Below are 18,949 nucleotides of genomic sequence, written 5' to 3' on the forward strand. Positions count from 1 at the left end.
TATAAAATAACATATTTTAGTATTTTTTTAAATACTCTTAATAATTTTATTTTAATTATTATTTTAGGTTCTAATTTTTTATTAGTTATATTTTTATTATATTTATAATTAACTTTTTATTTAATTTATCATTTTTAATAGCAACAATAATATATATTATAAAAAATTAAAATAGTAAATAGTAAACAAAAATTAGAATAATTGTTTTAATACTCTCAGTAGTTTTTATTTTAAAAAAATTATGGAAAAAACAATAATAACTAACAACAAACCTAAACGTACGTTAGTAAACGCAGAAGTTATAATTTCTTACTTCTAGTGAACGAGCTTTTGAGATGAAAAATCACGTTAGTGTTCAGAGAGAGAAAAAAAATTGCCAAACATCAAAGAACAACGTTCAAAGCACCTAAACGCACTTTTATCCTTTCCAACGTGTTTCACAAACACACCCTAAATTTAGTTGTCAAGAAAATTTGGATGTGTAGCATGACTATATATCTCAAAAAAGAATCTTTTTTAAATGATCTTTTACAAAAGTAAAAGTAATTTCATGTTTGGAAATCTCATGTAAAAAATTCTTTTTATTTATCAATTATGTTTGGATAAAATAAGATAAAAATACTTTTTTGTTCATTTATTATGTGAAAAACATCTTTTTTTAAGAAAAAAGATTTTTTTAAAAAAGATATAAATTATAACTTCTCAAAAGATATTTTTTATTTTTCTAGTGTTTTTACTTTTACTATTAAAAATTTACTAAATACACTAAAAAATAAAAAAGCATTATATATATCTAATGATTTTTTGTTTAGATATCTCATATAAAAAGATTTTTTTATTTATCAATTATATTTTAATAAAATAAAATAAAAATATTTTTTTCATTTATTATGTAAAAAATATCTTTTTTTAAATCTTAGCTTGGTATGAAAGGCTTATGTATTCGTGTGTATTTTATTATCCAAACTAAGCTATTCAGTTTTAGCAAAAATATTTTTTTATTTTCAAAACTTGAAAACAGAATCTTTTAGTTAAGAAATGAAGACACTTAACCATATCAATTTTATAGTATATATGCCTATCAAAATCTAGCTAGACCATTAATTTTTTGATAAATGTTCTCACCCTACTTCAAAAGAGCCTTTATTAAATTTTAGATAATACTAAAATCATTTCACTATGTAGGCGAAGCAATTAGTTAACTAAAGTTTGATATAATGCTTCTATCATTCTATGACATGATGTATCATACGCTCTCACGTTTTTAATATGTGCATTGATCATAGACATATACAGATTGGGAAAATTCTTCGTTCTGAAATCTAAAACCTAGTTGAATAATCCTAACTATACAAATTCAATAACTTGATGTTGGAGCTATTCTTCTATGAGATCAATTTTATATAATATCATGTTCGATAAGTTTAAGCGATGTCCAAATCATGAGATATTATACATGTGATAACATGACAAAACATCAATATAAAAATAATAATAATAATAATAATAATAATAATAATAATAATAATAATAATAATAATAATAAATCCTTTAATATAACTCTAAAACGTCATCAATAATAATAAATAAAAAATATTATATAATCAACAAAATTTATATTTTTTGTCAATACGTGGCTAATTCTAAATTGTAATATATCTAAAATATTGGCTAAATATTAATTTAAAAATATTGGTTCTCAACATTTTTCATAATAAATTGTAGCTAGCTATTAGGTTCAAGTCATGATTTAATTAATTAATGTATACATCCATAAAATGTAGGTATTATTTCAACATCTTAACTAACTCGTTTGCGGATGGCACATTGAATAATGAATATCGTATATATCCGTGTTTGGTAGATTATTATATGCATTATTTTGTGCACATGTTGTTAACTTCCGACTATTTTATATATGAATAATCATAAGTGTACACTAAAATTAATTATTAATATAAAATATATATTAAAATATAAATATATTAAAAATAAATTAAATCACATATGTATTTATACACAAATATATTAATGATTGATTTTAGTATAGAAATAACATTTTTGTTTATATATTTGCTATATCACTATATACTCCACGGAAAACAATTGATTGACCAGAAAATTCTAGTGTCATGGCAACGCAAACGATGGGATTATGAAACTGCCGTTTTTGTTCAAACTGAAACCTTTGCAATCGTTTTTCATTAGCAGCAACTCCAAACCTAAAAATTGTAGCATTTTATAGTTTATATCATGAAAATTATGGCGTTTCGTAATCCGTGCAATTGTTGATATATTAATAGATGAGAAAACGCATTTGTGTATATATTAAAACTAAGCTAATATATATATATTGAAAAATTTTTAAAAAGTGAAAAAAATATTTGTTGCGCACAATAATTAAGTTTTTTTTCCTAAAAATAGAGAGACTCGAATTCGTAACCTCTTAAGTGAGTATGAAAAGATTATGTTATTTGAGTTATAACTTGTTCATACAATAATTAAGTTACTACAATAATTCTTAGTTATCGTTATCATATTTAAAATAAAGAAAATTGATATTTGACATAAAATTAAAAAAATAAATTTAGCACGTAAAACATGAAATGATAACAATATATAAATCATAAAATTGTTTTACCTAATATAAATTTTAAAATTAATTACCAACTTGGTGAGATAATGTGTTAATGACCAGTTTGACTAAATTTTTTAAATAATTTCTTTTGAAAAAGGAGTTTAAAATATAAGAACTTTTATTAATAATAACTTTTAAATAAATTATTTTGTGTTTGGAAAATTATTATAAAAGTTCTTATTTTAAAGTTGTACATTAAATAGAAGTGAAAAATAACTTTTGAAAACAGAAGAAGTCACATTTTTTAACTTTTTTTAAAAGTTCTTAAATAATTTTTTAAAAAGTTAAAAATTTATTTAAAAAATTATACTAAACACTATTAATATAATTTTTTATAAATCAAAAGTTGAAAAAAATAATTTTTTTATGTTTTTAAAACGGATCCTTAGTCTTTTAAGCAGGTTCAAATTTTGGATTGTGCACGGAGTAGCAAATTTGGAAGGGTTGCCCCTTATATTATACACACGGCCTCTACGGTAACCAAATCTGGATTAGTCAGTCCAAAAGCATGGATAAATAACGGATGAAAAACCAAAAAATTTTCAGAATCTATTAATGTATTCATATAGTAATATAGAAAAATTTTGAGATTAAATAAAAATTTTAATAACATTATTGTTTATATTACTCATTGCTAAGGTTTGAAGCCTCCATTGTTTGACGCAGGGGCAATTTAATATTGTCAATAAAATTGTGTTTATTTATAGGCACAAAAAATATAAATAAAGAGACACAAAATTGACATAAATATAAATATTGTGTTTAAATATATAAAATTAGTATATTTGTATTCTTAACTTATTTTTTTTTTATGTTTTCTTTCATTATTTCTATTAATGTTTCATAGTTATATTTTTTTATCAATATATTTCTTAAATTTTTGTAAAAAAAAAGAAGAAGAGTAAATTGAATCTTTATAATTTTTTCTTTTTTTATTTAATTTATAACTAAATAAAACACAAAATTATTAATTTTTATATTTTTATCTTTTATATTTTATTTTTAATATTCTGTTTTATTCTATTTTCAGAACTAATTGCAGCTTAATAGATTCACATTATGACCGTTAAAAACTGCTATTCTCCATCAAAACCAAATCCAGCAGCATATTATGGAAGTTCCTAACCACCGTTATCAGCTTACAGTTGAGTCCCACCTTAACAACCATTATTGGATGGAATTCCAAACCATTATTTTTTCATCCAACAAAAATAATCATAACATACTGTTCTTCCATAGACATAATAGGGTTTAGTCTTAAATTCTTAATAAGACTAAACAAATGAATGCAATTTGTTGAAAATTCTAACAAATTGGTGTATAATAAATGCCCTTTTATTAATTTGATGTCAATATAAAAATTTTAGATGGTCCTTAAATCATATCCATGAGTTTAGATAATTTTTTAAATTATAAATTTAAAAATTAATTATTTTTATTAATATGATAATATACAATTGATATAATGCAAAAAATAATTTTTTATTAATCAATCTAATTTTTTTGAAAAAAAAAACCCCTAAAACTTAAGTATGGGAAAGGAAGGACCAGATGCCCAATTTTTTAGTTTGTCGTCGCTAGCTTACTTGTATGCATAGAGTGGGATTTGAACTTTCGAAGTGATGCCCAATTTTATTTGCTGTTTAAATTTGAACTACGATATTAACCAAAAAAAAATTGTACTACGATAAAGGCCCAAAATACCAACTCAATGGGCCATATATACATGGGCCTGTCTCTAAGCTGAAGAAGCCCATTGAGCAGAACAAAAGGAAGAAGAAGACAAAACAGAGGAAGAAGAACATCGTTTCAGCACGAAGATAAGGATTTAAAGCCTCGCCATTCATTTCCCTCCTTCCACTTCCCCACTTTATCGAAAACAACCATTCCCAGTTGCACCATAAAGACTCCGTTTTTGCAATTTCTTGTGTTTCTGAACTTCAGGGACCCAACTTTCTGTGAAAATTTTTATTGGCCCTTTGAAGCTTCCTAGGTACTGTTTCTGCTTCACACACTGATGCTTGTTAATATTTCCGTTTGGCCTGTGAAGTTTCTTATCACTGTGGTTTTTTTGGTGATGTGTTTTCATTGCTTAATTGAACTTCCCTTACCTTTGCAAGCTATATCTATAGCAAATTGGAAAAAAGGATGGTGCTTTTTCTAGCTTAATTCACTATTCTAGCTTCTAATTTTGCTGAAGCACTCTGAGGTTTCATGGTCTCATCAATTATCTGCATGATTTGCTGCTCTATGAAATTGATAAAAAAAATAATAAATAAAGCTTTGTTTATTGATTTATTTGGTTTAGTTGTAAGCATTATTTGCAGTCTACACTTTCCTATCTTTCTTTTTCTTTTTCATAAAATTTAAAAGAATATAATTTGTGAGGTGGAAATTCAGATTGTACTTAACTCATGGTAATTTTGATATGTGGTGTCATTTAGCATCATGTTGTTGTGCTACATTGTGACTTGTGATGGAATTTCAAATACCCAGGTTGATAATTGTGCTTTTCTTATTTCGAAAATGACTTTGATGGAGAAAATAATTGGACTTGGAGTTTGAACATTTCTAAGCATCATGCTTGAATGAAGTGATAAGATGTATATAAATCATGTGTAAACTTAATATAAAATATTGTAAAGAAAATTATATCACCATTAACCACATTCATCGGGTTAGCGTAGACGAAATTGAAGTCTTTGTATGTAGAATTTGTCTTGTAGGTTGAAGAGTTAATTGACCATCTTTCTAATATCAACTCTTACGCTGCAATGTTAAGTTTTCCATGGGGTTATGCCAACTTTGATGTAGCCAGTGTTAGTATCTACTCATGATTGTTATGTCCTGTGGATTGTGCATTTGTAAGATTTTGGTTGCTGAACCAATTAAATGATTTCTATCCGAAAGCGTCATTATTTTATTTTCATATATAGTGGATACTTGTTATATAGCTTCTGATGTAAGGCATACTGACAATTCACATCTTTAATATGTTTTCTGAAGGTAACACAATATGAACAGATTTTGATATATATATACTAAGTTCTACAATTTAAGCCAACATGAATTCTGTAATCCCATGCTCCGTCGGCAATGTTTCGCTAGTTCCTGGAATTGCCTTTTCGACAAGGAAGAGTAATTCTTCAACCAGGCTCAGTTTGCCGAGGAGTTCCGTAAAACAAGGATCATCAACTTGGAGATATCGCTTACCCTCATTTGTTGCCAGTGGAGTATTTTCACATAACACAAGGAGATGCAGTTTTCATAAAAAATCAAGAACTTCCATATCAGCGACGGAAACAGATGTAGTAGTAGAGGAACCAGGTTCAACTGTGACGGATGAAGTTTCTGATGGAACTCCTCCTGATGAAGTTGGAACAACTGAAGATTCATCTTCTAAGACTGATGCCAATCCTGCTTCAGCTAAATCCAGACGTTCAAGACCCCCAAGGAAAAGTGAGATGCCTCCGGTAAAGAATGAGGATTTAATTCCCGGGGCAACTTTTACCGGGAAAGTAAAATCTATCCAGCCATTTGGTGCCTTTGTTGATTTTGGGGCTTTCACAGATGGGCTTGTTCATGTTTCTATGTTAAGTGATAGCTTCGTTAAGGATGTTAATAGTGTTGTTTCTTTAGGACAAGAAGTAAAGGTGAAGCTTGTTGAAGTGAACTCCGAAACTCAGCGTATTTCTCTCTCTATGCGTGAAAATGCTGCCCCTAGTAAGCAACGTAAAGATACACCAACTAATACTACCAATAAACCTGAACCTGGGAAGAGGAGCACTCCAAAACCAAGTCAGAAGAGAGATGCTGCGAGGAAAAGCACAAAATTCGTCAAAGGGCAGGATTTGCAAGGTACAGTGAAGAATTTGACAAGGAGTGGTGCTTTTATATCTCTTCCTGAAGGGGAGGAAGGATTTCTACCCATATCGGAGGAATTGGATGAAATTGGGAGTGCTATGGGAACCACATCACTGGAGGTTGGTCAAGAAGTCGATGTACGTGTTTTGCGTACAAATAGAGGACAAGTAACATTGACTATGAAGAAAGAGGAAGATGTTATAGAGTCAGACTCACTTATTGGCCAAGGGGTTACACACACTGCAACAAATCCTTTTGCTTTGGCCTTTCGTAAGAATAAGGATATTGCTGCATTTTTGGATGAGAGGGACAAAAGTCAAAATGAAGTTGAGGAACCAGAAACTAAAAGCATTCCACAAGAAATCGAGGGAGCTGTCGAGCAGGGGGAAACTCTGTCAGATGTTTCTGATGTGCAGGTTGAACCAGAAAGTGCAGGTAAGTTGACAGAAGATGTTCCCGCTGCAGAAAAGCTTGCTGAAGATGATGTTTCTGAAAGTGAGAAAGACGTAGAAGCCAGTGCACAGGATGGTTCCTCAACAGCTGTTGTGGATGACGAAAGCAATGTCTCAATCCCAACTTCAGGTATAGATGTTACCACTGAGACGGAAACAGAGGTGGCTTCCGAAAGTTTGGCTAATGCTGCAAAAAAGCTTGCTGAAGATGATGTTTCTGAAAGTGAGAAAGACGTAGAAGCCAGTGCACAGGCTGTTGTGGATGACGAAAGCAATGTCTCAATCCCAACTTCAGGTATAGATGTTACCACTGAGACGGAAACAGAGGTGGCTTCCGAAAGTTTGGCTACTGCTGAGAATCTATCTAACACAAATACAGTTATCGATGAAGCTATCCAGGCAGATGACACAGAAAGCAATGTAAAAGATGACTCGTCCGTTGACATTGTTAATGAGAACATTGTAGAAAGTGGAGTTGATCTTGCAGAAGAGGAAAAAGAGTCACAAAGTTCTAATGAAAAGGAAGAAGTTGCTGCTTCAGCATCAACCGTCAGTGATGTATCAAGTGCACCAGTTTTCCAAGAAAGTTCAGGTTCTGTGTATTCTGTGCACTTTCTCTGCTGAACAAATCCATGTCTAGTTCTATGCCTTACTTATATTTATATGTGGTAATACTGATTGTAAGCCCACTCACAAAATGGTAACTGAAATCAAACATATTTTGTGCTATAGCATATGCATGTACAAGAGCATTCTGTTTATTTTATTAATTATTGAATAATATTTTCATTGCATCAAAATAGATGACGATGTTGAACAAATGTTATGCATCAATTTCTTTTCTATTAGAATTGTTATATTTATCTTTATATATTACATGATATTAGACCACCACTGTTGTTTCAGTGTGAACACAATGAAATACTTTTATGTTACTGGAACAATTGATCTCATCATTATTAGCATAGTTAACAAGTGGAGGATTTTCTTTTTCCCCATTTAATTAAAAACAGATGGAACAGAAGAAAGTGATCAAATTCCTTCTCCTGAAAGTCCTGCCACTGAGGTTGTGGAAAACCTCATTGATGAACCTAAAGAAGATGTGCAAGAGCAAATCTCTGCCACAGAGAATGGAACTGTTCCCGAGAACAAAGACGTTGATACTGTTTTGATTGGACAAAATGGCGAGTTGTCTCCTGAGGACAGCTCGAATACAGGTTATGATTCAATTTCTTTTCAATTCCTGCTTGTCTAATTTGCTTTCGTCTAATGAATTAATAAAATTGGTTGTAAGTTCTCTGGAATTAGTGTTTATTTTATCTCCATACATTATATATTAACTAACCTCTTCATAGAGATTATATGATATATTGATTTTACCCGAGTCCCTGCCATTTGTAAAAGTATGCACTAATCTCCCTCGAGATTTAGACTGTTTGAGGTTTGGTTATGTGACACTTATCTCCTCTATAAACGTGATTTTGATCTTTCATGGGGAGGTAACTGTAAGCATAACAAATCAAGGAAGGGTGCTGTGTACACTATCGCCTAATGTCAAGGGAGGTCAACGTAATTTATGCTCTCTATTAATCACAGTACATGTGATTCATTCTTTTCATTTTGAATGTGATCCCAATGAGTTATTTTGATCTAACTGAAGCTATTTTATATTGGCATATTTATCAAGCAGAATTTCCCCCCTATCTGTATCTTTGTTAAAGACAATAAAAGGGAGTGTGTCTTGAAATGTTAATCCTCTTTCAACAGATGGAACTGAAGAAAAAGATCAAGTTCCCTCTCCTGAAAGTCCTGTCACTGAAGTTGTGAAGGCTTCCATCGATGCAGAAGTTGAAGATAAAGAAGTTGCAATCGCATCTGAGCAAAGCAGCACCTTTTCTAATTCTAATGGACAAGATGGCGCTAATGCTTCAGATCAAACCTCAACTAAAGGTTAAAACTTCATCTTATTCGCATCCTGTTGCATTCGACATGTTTTTGTGTGTCAAATTGGCATAAACATCACAAAAATACTTGAGCTTGTACATGCATTTTAGCTTTTACTGTCAAAATTTCAAATTTGAAATTCTAAAGCATTTCGGATATAGTAAAGTATATAATAGGTGAAGAGTTGCATGGTTGCTATAAATTTGACATATCATGGCTGTGCGTTACATGTATACTTAGACTTCTCATTTTTCCATCTTTTACATTGTTTCACTATTTGTGATTGGATATAATGTAACATGGTCCTATTGTAGTTTAGGTCAATCAATGCACATGCTTCGCAATTCAATGTTGATCAATGGGCTAACTTTGATATATTAAATAGATCAGAAATTTGACCAACAATCCTACACTGATATTTCATGGTTTTCCAGCCTTTGTATGTTCTGCTTCGCATTCTCACATAGGATGTCTAATAGCAAAATTCCTGTCCCTTTCTTATGGAGTGCAGCAACTATATCTCCGGCACTTGTAAAGCAACTTCGAGAAGAAACAGGAGCTGGAATGATGGACTGCAAAAAGGCTCTTTCCGAGACTGGAGGGGACATTATTAAAGCACAAGAGTATCTTCGAAAGAAGGGGTTATCAAGCGCAGAAAAGAAAGCAAGCAGAGTAACCGCCGAAGGAAGAATAGGCTCTTACATTCATGACAGCCGAATTGGTATCTTGGTAGAGGTAAACTGTGAGACCGATTTTGTCTCCCGAGGCGAAATTTTCAAAGAGCTGGTTGATGACATAGCCATGCAAGTAGCCGCGTGTCCTCAAGTTGAGTATCTTGTCACCGAAGATGTTCCTGAGGAAATTGTGAACAAAGAAAAAGAGATAGAAATGCAGAAAGATGATCTCTTGTCAAGACCAGAGCAGATAAGATCGAAGATTGTTGAAGGGCGTATAAGAAAAAGACTTGAGGAGCTGTCATTGCTTGAGCAGCCCTACATTAAAAATGATAAACTTGTAGTAAAGGACTGGATCAAGCAGACTATTGCAACTATTGGAGAAAACATCAAAGTTAAGAGGTTTGTGAGGTTCAACCTCGGAGAGGGTTTGGAGAAGAAAAGCCAGGATTTTGCTGCCGAAGTAGCTGCACAAACTGCGGCAAAAGAAGCTCCTACACCAGCCAAAGAGCAACCAGCTGCCGTGGAAGCCAAGGAGACTGAACAAAAGTAAGCAGTTTATTACTTTTCACAAATTAAATTCAGGAAAGAATCTACTTGAGTTGAACTTAATGGTGCTAAAAATTGCATAATTATGTTAATGGCTTCTCATTTTGCTACAAATCTTTGAAGTACTAAAATGTAGGTTTACATTAGAAAAAGATCCTCTAAAGTGAGAAGTAGTAAAGTGATAAAGTGATTCGCACTATCTTAATTAAGAGTGATTAAATACTTACTTTCTCACTTTACTAACCTCCTCACTTTAGAGGAACTTGATCCAGCTCAATAATAACGGGGTGGAAGCAACAGTATAACACACTTGTTTTTCTTCGCTTCTGTAGTCACATATGATATAAGTTACTCTCTTTATGAAAACTAGTGTATTAATGTGCACTAGTGTCCCTCTTAATGCACCTTTTTATAAATTAAATGTGTAACAAGTGTAAAATTAGTTAAGAAGTAAATGTTTTATACTCTAAGAGGTCTTCGATTCAAGTTTTAGAATTAGCCAAAAAAAATGTGTATTATGGATTATATGTATTGAAGGTTATTTTGTTTAATATTAGGTTTTTCAAGAATGTATTTTTCTCCCTACATTTTAATGTTATCTTTGATTAAACGAAGATGGTATATGTGCATGTCTGTTTAATGTTTATACATATTTACTCTAGAGTTTACATGGCCAAATCCCAAGTAAGAAGAAAACTGATGCCTTACAAGTAAAGCTCTTGCCGAAACCGGAGGGGACCTTGAAAAGGCCCAAGAATACCTCAGGAAGAAGGGTCTCTCAACAGCCGACAAGAAATCCAGCAGGCTAGCAGCCGAAGGCAGAATCAGTTCATACATTCACGACTCGCGCATTGGGGTACTAGTTGAAGTGAACTGTGAAACTGACTTTGTTGGTAGAAGTGAGAAATTCAAGGAGTTGGTTGATGATCTTGCGATGCAAATCGTGGCCTGCCCACAGGTGCAGTATGTATCCATTGAAGATATTCCGGAGGAAATTGTGAAAAAGGAAAAGGAGATTGAGATGCAGAGAGAGGACCTAGCTTCAAAACCAGAGAACATCAGAGAGAAAATCGTCGAGGGAAGGGTTACGAAGAGGCTTGGGGAGCTCGCGCTTCTGGAGCAGCCTTTTATTAAGGATGACAGTGTCTTGGTGAAGGACTTGGTGAAGCAAAGTGTAGCTTCCATTGGAGAGAACATTAAAGTAAGACGTTTTGTTAAGTTCACTCTTGGGGAGAGTGCTGAAAATGAAACAAAACCAGAACCAGAGGCATAGAATGAAGAGAAGTGCCATAAAGCAATGTAGCAATTTACAATAGCATGTGAAGCTTGGTTTGCATCAGGGTGAAACAAATTTTGAAGAGAGCAAATTTGTTTATTCATAATAACCAAATGTGCAATCGGCATGGACACAATTTTCTTTTTACTGATCTGTATCTACATTGAGATACACGAGGACCATATATTTTGTTAATTATGAGTTTGTAAGCTGAAAATATGAACTAGTTGATGCATTTCTCAATTTTGAATCATCAGTTTCAATACTGTCTGATATTCAATAGTTCATAATCCATACTTGTAATGTTAATGACCATTTTATCAAGGTTTTGAAAATTGAATGGGTAGAACTATAGGTTCAATGGATATAATAAAATAATCTATATATATGAAATATATACAATTATTTTATAAAATAATTTCGTGTTTTATTATTTCAGTCTGACTCAGTTAACCCAATCAAATCAGCTAGTTCGGTCTGGTTTTCAACCATGCATTTTGTCAAAAACTTTGAAAAGGATAGCTACCTTGTTTTCTAAAATGAGGTATGTAAGGCCAAGAGTGAAATTAATCACATTTGGATTATTTACTGGAATCTACACAATGAAAGTAAAACAAGTTCAACCAGAGTTACTTTTCTTGTCATGGATAACATAGCACTGATAATTAAGCACACAAAATTAGAATATTGCCCTGATTCAAGTATTTTCAATAAGAAATCCCCACACTTTATAGATTCATAAAGTCATTTGATTTCATGACAAGAGGATCCTTCCTCAACTATTGAATTCACATATACGCACAAGTATAAAGGAATCATTACTTAATGTGCAAGAGCATTTTAAACTGAGAAAATAAAATAAAAAAACAACAACAACAAAGTTTCTCCTTTAATCATACTTGTCTGTGCCAAATGCCTTTTAGCTTTGATGCTTTCCTGGTACAAAACGCCAGAGGTCAACGGCAATGTCTACCTCTTTCTTCTTATGAAATTTGTATAGCTTCGGCAGATCATATCGAAGCTGTCAAAGCAAAGGGGGGAAAATCAGTTACAGCTTACAAGATGCAGGTCCATAATTATGGCTACTCCATGAATCACTGGAACAAGAAAATATATGAAAGAATCAGGTTGTTTAGGTGACCTAAGTCTTGATATTGGTCCCCATATTTTTTAAGAGACAACAATTTACACAAACAATTTCGATAAAAAACAAGGTCAATTTGGAGAGAAAAAATCAAATATTATTATGACTTAAACATCTAATACACAGTAACCTCCCTCACCTCACATAGAACTTCGGCATTGCTAGCGTTGAAATCTCTTAAAGCTGTTCGTTTCACATGCTGCGGTTAGATAAAAATTGAACCCATGGTATCAATAGAAGGTCGGAAAAAGGATAAAATGTGTTAATGCAAAGGATCAGGAAAAAAAATGCTAATGACATCTTTTTGGAATGGGAAGATCAGAGACTTCTTCAATATCGATCTGACAAGGCTCGCAGAACTCAATTACTAATAACAAGACTAGTATTTAAGATTCAGAAAACATACCTCTCTTGTGGAACTCTTATGCAATGAATAAACAGCTTGAGAAGCAACCTGACAAAGTAGTAATATTTGCAACATGGTAAATTAAAATACCCATCAATTATATATTTATGTTTATAGAGTAAAATACCTTCAAAGCAACATTGAGAAAGTCCAAATCTGCGCCCTTTTTCCGAGTTCCAAAAGGAGGATTCATGATAACTGTATCAACAATTTGGCCTAGAGTATGGACCAAGAAAATCGTATAAACCTGTTAGTTACACTAAATGAAATACTTCAAATAGCATATAATGCCTACAAGTTATACCATGAATACCCTTAAAAACTTTTATGTTACCATATAAATAAGAAGCTAAGAACTAATTCAGCAATGTTGTTTGAACTATTACACTCTCAACTGGAAATCATGGAGACATAACAAGAATCAATTTTCCATATCCATCTAAGAACAAAAATCCAGAAAAGAAAGGAGAGAAGTGCAGCAAATTGCACCAGGCAACAAGGCTTCGATTCAGACTGTTGTTGCTCCAAAATGCCAATGAAGTGTCAAGATTGACGATGAAAATCATTTTTAGTCCACATAATTAAAAGTGATAAGGCAGTGCTGCAAAACCACAAGAGTTCAAACATAGACTAATTTTTCTACAAAGAAAACAACTTGGCCCCAAATATCGCCATTCAACAAATGCAAGATTCCATATTTTACTTCTAAACTTGTGCTTCCTGAAATCAACTGGTGGCTTATGACATAGAACTCAATCTTATAAATCCATTAAGATACGAATCCAATTTTTAAACATTTTCTATAACAAAGGTTATTGTTCAATACATGAACTCATAAAATGGGATGGAATGAACGGAAAGTTACCTCTCCACCTCAAGTCCATGACATTAGACTGAATAAAATCCATATCCACCTGAAGTTTTAATTAAATAAAAAAGAATGGTGTATGAATTATTAATAACCAACCTTTAAATAATTATTGAAAAATTCCATTTATTGCATCTACAGCATATAATTGACCAACTTTTATTTCATCTTTTTCTATTATAACAGTATCCCAAGCTTTATTCATTCAAGACACTTTGCTTTGATGTACAATATTCAAAATACACCAAATCTTATTGTTTAATTCAAACAAGAGACTCGGATAATGTGCAACCTTTGTAATCATTTAGAATAATATTCGACAGAGATATAAAATACCTCAAGTTCCTCAGCATTAAGAGATGCTATTTCAAGAGATTTTGGATCAATGTCAATGCTGAGAACATGTCTGATCAATGCTAACACAAATCAAGAGAATATTAGATATGTAATACAGGATTGATGTTAGAAAACGAAAATACGTATTTTGTAAGCCATTGTCATTTGTCAAACATGATTTTGAATTTCAGAATTTATTATTTGATTACCTACAAACAACTGCTATGTGACCATGTGCATGAAACACTGAACAGTTCCAGACTTGGAAACCATAGATTCGTTCTATACAATACTAGTAGTACACAAGTTTAGAGTTAACTATAACAAATTTGTTTCTAATGTCACTCAAGTTTAGACAGCATAATACCATGAAGTGAATGACAAACTAAAATAAGACAATCCGGTAAACGATCCTGCAAAAGTAACGGAGAAAGGATTCAACTCACTCTGCACTCAAAAGAGCAGCTGCAACACCTAACGTACCGCAACCACATCCGAAGTCAGCCACTACTTTGTTACTTATGTCCTCAAAAGAATTTTCTGCCTGATTCACATGGATTATAAAGCAAACAAGATTTCAGCCACGGAAAAAAACAGAATATTTTACTAATTTACATTTAGAAACCTTATTCAAGTTCACAAACTACACGTCTACACTCACACACCATTACACTGATTAATTTACTCCAATACCCTCCCTATCAATCCCTACTGCCAGTAATAGAACTTATCCGAGGAGCATCAATAATGCACAAAGAAAATCACTCAAATAATTCAAGATGCTACTACAAACCTTAACCATATATTAATAACCACATCAAATGTAATTCAAGTATTTGAAATGTAGCATAAAAATGGGGTGTGGTCAACTTCCACCACAAACAAGCAAATTACATATATAAAAGACATCTTTAATGAGTAAAGTACGAACCTTTAACGTACACAAACAGATAAGGGAGAAGGAAGAACCAAAGTTCAGTACCAAACATGGCAGAAGAAAATGAATAAATAATATTACTAATAGTTAAAAAAAAAAGACAACGAGATTGGAAGGAGGGGAATACCGTGAAGAGCATTCGAGAAGCTATATGGGGTCCCGTTGGGTACTGTTCAAGCTCCACCTTTCATCACACAAACACAGAAAAGTGTGATTCAGAAAAAGAAGTTAGTTACTACGAAAGTGAGAAAGAGAGAAACCTTGGGGTTTGGGAACTGGTCAAGACCACCGAGGAGGCCTTCCAACTGCTTCAGCTTCATAATTTCCGACGAATTTTGCCGGCGACGGCGATGAAAGGCAAGGAGTTTTTTTTTTTTGTACAGGGAAAGGCGAGGAGTTAGATTTTTCTTTTTGTTGCAGCTCGCTGATGGTCGCAAACTTTGTTTCCTGTTTTTATTTTGGTTAATTGATTCCTCTCTTTACAACAAAGGGTTTTTGTGACCCAATAGAGCCCATTTAATTGGCCCAAATATCCGGGCTGATAAGAGTTGCACCCGAAAAATCTTGATATTTTTGGTATTCATGACCTAAAGAAAATAATATTTTTTGTCTCCACAATATCTTCCAACTCATAAAATTATTATTTATAAACTAAAATTAGTCACTGATGTATTTGTATATAAATACGTGTGATTTAATTTATTTTCAATGTATATTTATATTTTAACATATATTTTATACTGATAATTGATTTTGATATACACATAGCAAAATCGTAAACTAACTAATGAACTAACCGTAGACCAATCCAAATTTGTTAAAAAAATTGGTTTTGACAAGAGAGAAGATACATATAACTAAAATAAAGGAGTGAGAATTTTGTACTATATAGAGGATGAAAGAATCTCTCTTCCTTGACTGACTATGAAATATGGATACACATTTTAGAATAAGATACGGATAAGAATATAAGATAATGCTAGCCTATATTAGTGATGATGAATCGAATAAAGGAAATAAAGAATGAGAAATGAGATAGAGGAGGAATTAGATGCCAGCAAAATGATATTGCGTTAGAATACCGCTATTTGCTTCCCTGTAAGTTCTAAACCCAATATATGCAACCTATTTAATTTGCATTGCACCTGTAATTGAATTTGGCATGCAATGAAAGCAAAGCGTGCATATAGGTCATTAGAAGAAAAATGAGTTAGTTATTAATTATGGGTAACAGTCCTATCAGCAGTCTCCGTCCCAACAACTACAATGGAAATGAACCTTACAGTGTGGTACTAGCAGACTCCGCTACCATTCAGTTCGCAGGAAAAAAGACGCCATGGAATATGTCATATAAGGGACAAAAAACAACCTGTTACTTTACTCTAGAGGAGGTCATAAAAAGGACAAATAGTAATAGTAATGATTCTGTAAATTTCGATGATTTGCGTATCTCAACCGACGATTTTCCTTTCTCTGATGACCAAAATCTGTCAGACTTGCATTTCAATATTACTGTGAAATTGAATAGAGACGATGAAGGTCTTCTTAGGGTATCATACGAAATTTGTCGTAGGCCGCTGCCACGCGGGCTCAGTTTCCTTGATTACCACGAGTATGAGATCTGGAATGTTGTAAATAATGCATGGGGTGGAGATACGACGACATACATTTTTTTACATTCTCTTGGGAGAATGAGATTTATGCTTGTTACGGAGGGGAGGAGAAGGAGCAAGGGTGAAAAGACTAAGCCTTACATGTTTAGTGTGACACATTATTATGCTAATTTGGAGAATGGAAAAGACGTAGGACTCTCTATGCAAGTCAAAAGGATCAAAGCCAAATCGTGTGACGATGGTGATGGGCCTCACCTGCACCCTGCTCATGCATTGTTTTATATGTATGATGAAATCGTTAGAACAAGGAATCCTACTTGTTGCCCTCATTGTGCTAATAATATCCTTCAGACTCTTCGAATGTCATGTCCATCTGAAAGTGAAGATAGCGACATTGACACTTTTGTTACTCCTTTTCGCCAGTATTCTTGAAAATGCTGGAAGAGTTAGAGGCAATTATAATGGTAGTCTCAATATTAGAAATTTTATTCTTAGATCAAAATAATAGTGGCTACTTGCACAAAGAAATCTTCATGTCATCTGCTGGGTAGTTCAATTAAATATATATATTTAGTCAAATATATTTTAATATTATCTTTGTAAATAAAAATAATAGATTGAGAGAAAATGACGATTTTTTTTCTTTTTACTTATAAGATGTATATTTTAGGGTGAAGACTCATATCCATATATAATTGTCTGAATCTTAATTTGAGCAAAGAATTAGAGAACTAGAAAGAGAAAAATTGAGAAGAGAATTTGAGATTATAAAATTGTATATGTGAATTAAAGATAGGCTGAGTCTTATATAGCCTTAAAAATAAGAGAATAGAGGACTCATCATTCACAAGAACCCAGGCGAACATATGTCAATTAACAATAACAAAAGATTTCGGGGAGGAATCAAGCGAGATAACATAAGATGAGAGAAGACACCACATCCAACTCAAAACCTTAAGGTGTCAAGTAAATGGGTCTCTTATCTTATAAACTCCTCACTCTTCCATGCTTTCTTTGATGTGGGACTAACTTCAACACTCCTCACACTTGCAACATTAACAATCTCCCCCTCAAGTGTGAGCCTTCACATCAAGCATCAACTCTCCCTTTTTCTAGCTCCTCCACCACAGGTATTCGTCCATCACACCGCCGCAAAACACCGCGGGACACGCCGTCCGGACCATGATAAACTCCAATTTTGTGGTTTATCTTATGCTTATTTTGGGGAATTTTATCACCTTTTCTCACATTTATTCAATGAAATAGCATGATTTTGCAATTCTCCCTTGATTTGTGCTTAAATTGAAAACATGCTTTTTAAGCCCTAAAATTGGTGATTTTAATTCACTTTAATCCCATTCGATGCCTTGATATATTTGTTGAGTAATTTCAAGTTCATAAGGCAAGTATTGGATGGAAGAAGTGAGGAGAAAAGCATACAAAGTGGGAGAACTCATGAAGAAATGAAGGAACCGTAAAGCTGTCAAGCCTGACCTCTTAGCACTCAAACGACCATAACTTGAGCTACATAGGTCCAAATGAGATGGTTCCAGTTCCGTTGGAAAGCTAACATCCGGGGCTTCAAAATGATATAAAATTTACAATAGTTGCCTGACGTCTAGAGACGCGCATGCTCACTATACGCGTGCACACCGATGGAGCATCGTGATTCACTAAAGTGAAATCGTGGCTAGCGATTTGTAGCTCATTTTGGGCCCAATTGATGTGGTATTTTACAACCCACACTATTAACCGGCAAGTGCACCAGGTCATACCAAGTAATACCTTAGTGAGTAAGGGTCGATCCCACGAGAATTGATGGATCAAGCAACAATAGCGTTTGATAGGATTAGTTAGGCAAGCAGAAAAGAGTGTTTTGGTATTCAAAGAGCATTAAACACAGACAAATAAATAAGTTGGGAATAATATAATGAGAAGATAGTTAAGGTTTCAGAGTTATCTATTTCTTCGGATTAACTTTTATTACTAATTAATTTAATCATGCAAGATTTAATTTCATGGCAAACTCTATGTGACTAGGCCCTAAATCCTTAGACCTTCCTAGTCTCCTCTAAAATTCATTAACTGCCAATTCCTTGGTCAATTAATTCCAATTAGAGGGTGATGATCAATTTCTAGTTTATATGCCAAAAGAATCCTAATTATCCACAAATAAAGGGATTATATGTCACATATCCCGTTAAATACAAACAATTAAAAATTCAGTATAATATGTTTTCAAGCTATT

General features: G+C 32.7%; 2 protein-coding genes across 2 annotated transcripts; one reads left to right on the forward strand and one right to left on the reverse strand.

Moving 5' to 3' along the window:
* Positions 1 to 4,449: 4,449 nt before the first annotated feature.
* LOC107490294 (polyprotein of EF-Ts, chloroplastic) lies at positions 4,450 to 11,746 on the forward strand. The gene is given in 6 exon segments (XM_052261329.1): positions 4,450 to 4,631; positions 5,645 to 7,546; positions 7,968 to 8,171; positions 8,722 to 8,904; positions 9,410 to 10,198; positions 10,838 to 11,746. Coding segments are annotated over 5 exon segments (3,576 nt in total). The 5' UTR covers positions 4,450 to 4,631; positions 5,645 to 5,703; the 3' UTR covers positions 11,395 to 11,746.
* Positions 11,747 to 12,101: 355 nt separating this feature from the next.
* LOC107490293 (uncharacterized) lies at positions 12,102 to 15,535 on the reverse strand. Its single transcript, XM_016111054.3, has 9 exons — positions 15,349 to 15,535; positions 15,216 to 15,272; positions 14,598 to 14,695; positions 14,152 to 14,221; positions 13,813 to 13,861; positions 13,075 to 13,163; positions 12,948 to 12,995; positions 12,681 to 12,740; positions 12,102 to 12,418 (listed from the first exon to the last, which is right to left on the reverse strand). Exons 1-9 carry the CDS (start codon positions 15,406 to 15,408, stop codon positions 12,317 to 12,319), a joined length of 633 nt encoding a protein of 210 aa, XP_015966540.1. The 5' UTR covers positions 15,409 to 15,535; the 3' UTR covers positions 12,102 to 12,316.
* Between the last annotated feature and the right edge of the window lie 3,414 nt (positions 15,536 to 18,949).

This window comes from Arachis duranensis, chromosome 5, assembly GCF_000817695.3.
Source record: "Arachis duranensis cultivar V14167 chromosome 5, aradu.V14167.gnm2.J7QH, whole genome shotgun sequence".
Classification (NCBI taxonomy): domain Eukaryota; kingdom Viridiplantae; phylum Streptophyta; class Magnoliopsida; order Fabales; family Fabaceae; genus Arachis; species Arachis duranensis.

Coding starts and splice junctions, on each gene's coding strand:
- LOC107490293 (XM_016111054.3), bottom strand. CDS start 15,408: ATGAAGCTGAAGCAGTTGGAAGGCCTCCTCGGTGGTCTTGACCAGTTC. Junction 15,273..15,348: donor ACCAGTTCCCAAACCCCAAG/GTTTCTCTCTTT, acceptor GTGTGATGAAAG/GTGGAGCTTGAACAGTACCC. Junction 12,741..12,947: donor ATAAGAGTTCCACAAGAGAG/GTATGTTTTCTG, acceptor ATCTAACCGCAG/CATGTGAAACGAACAGCTTT.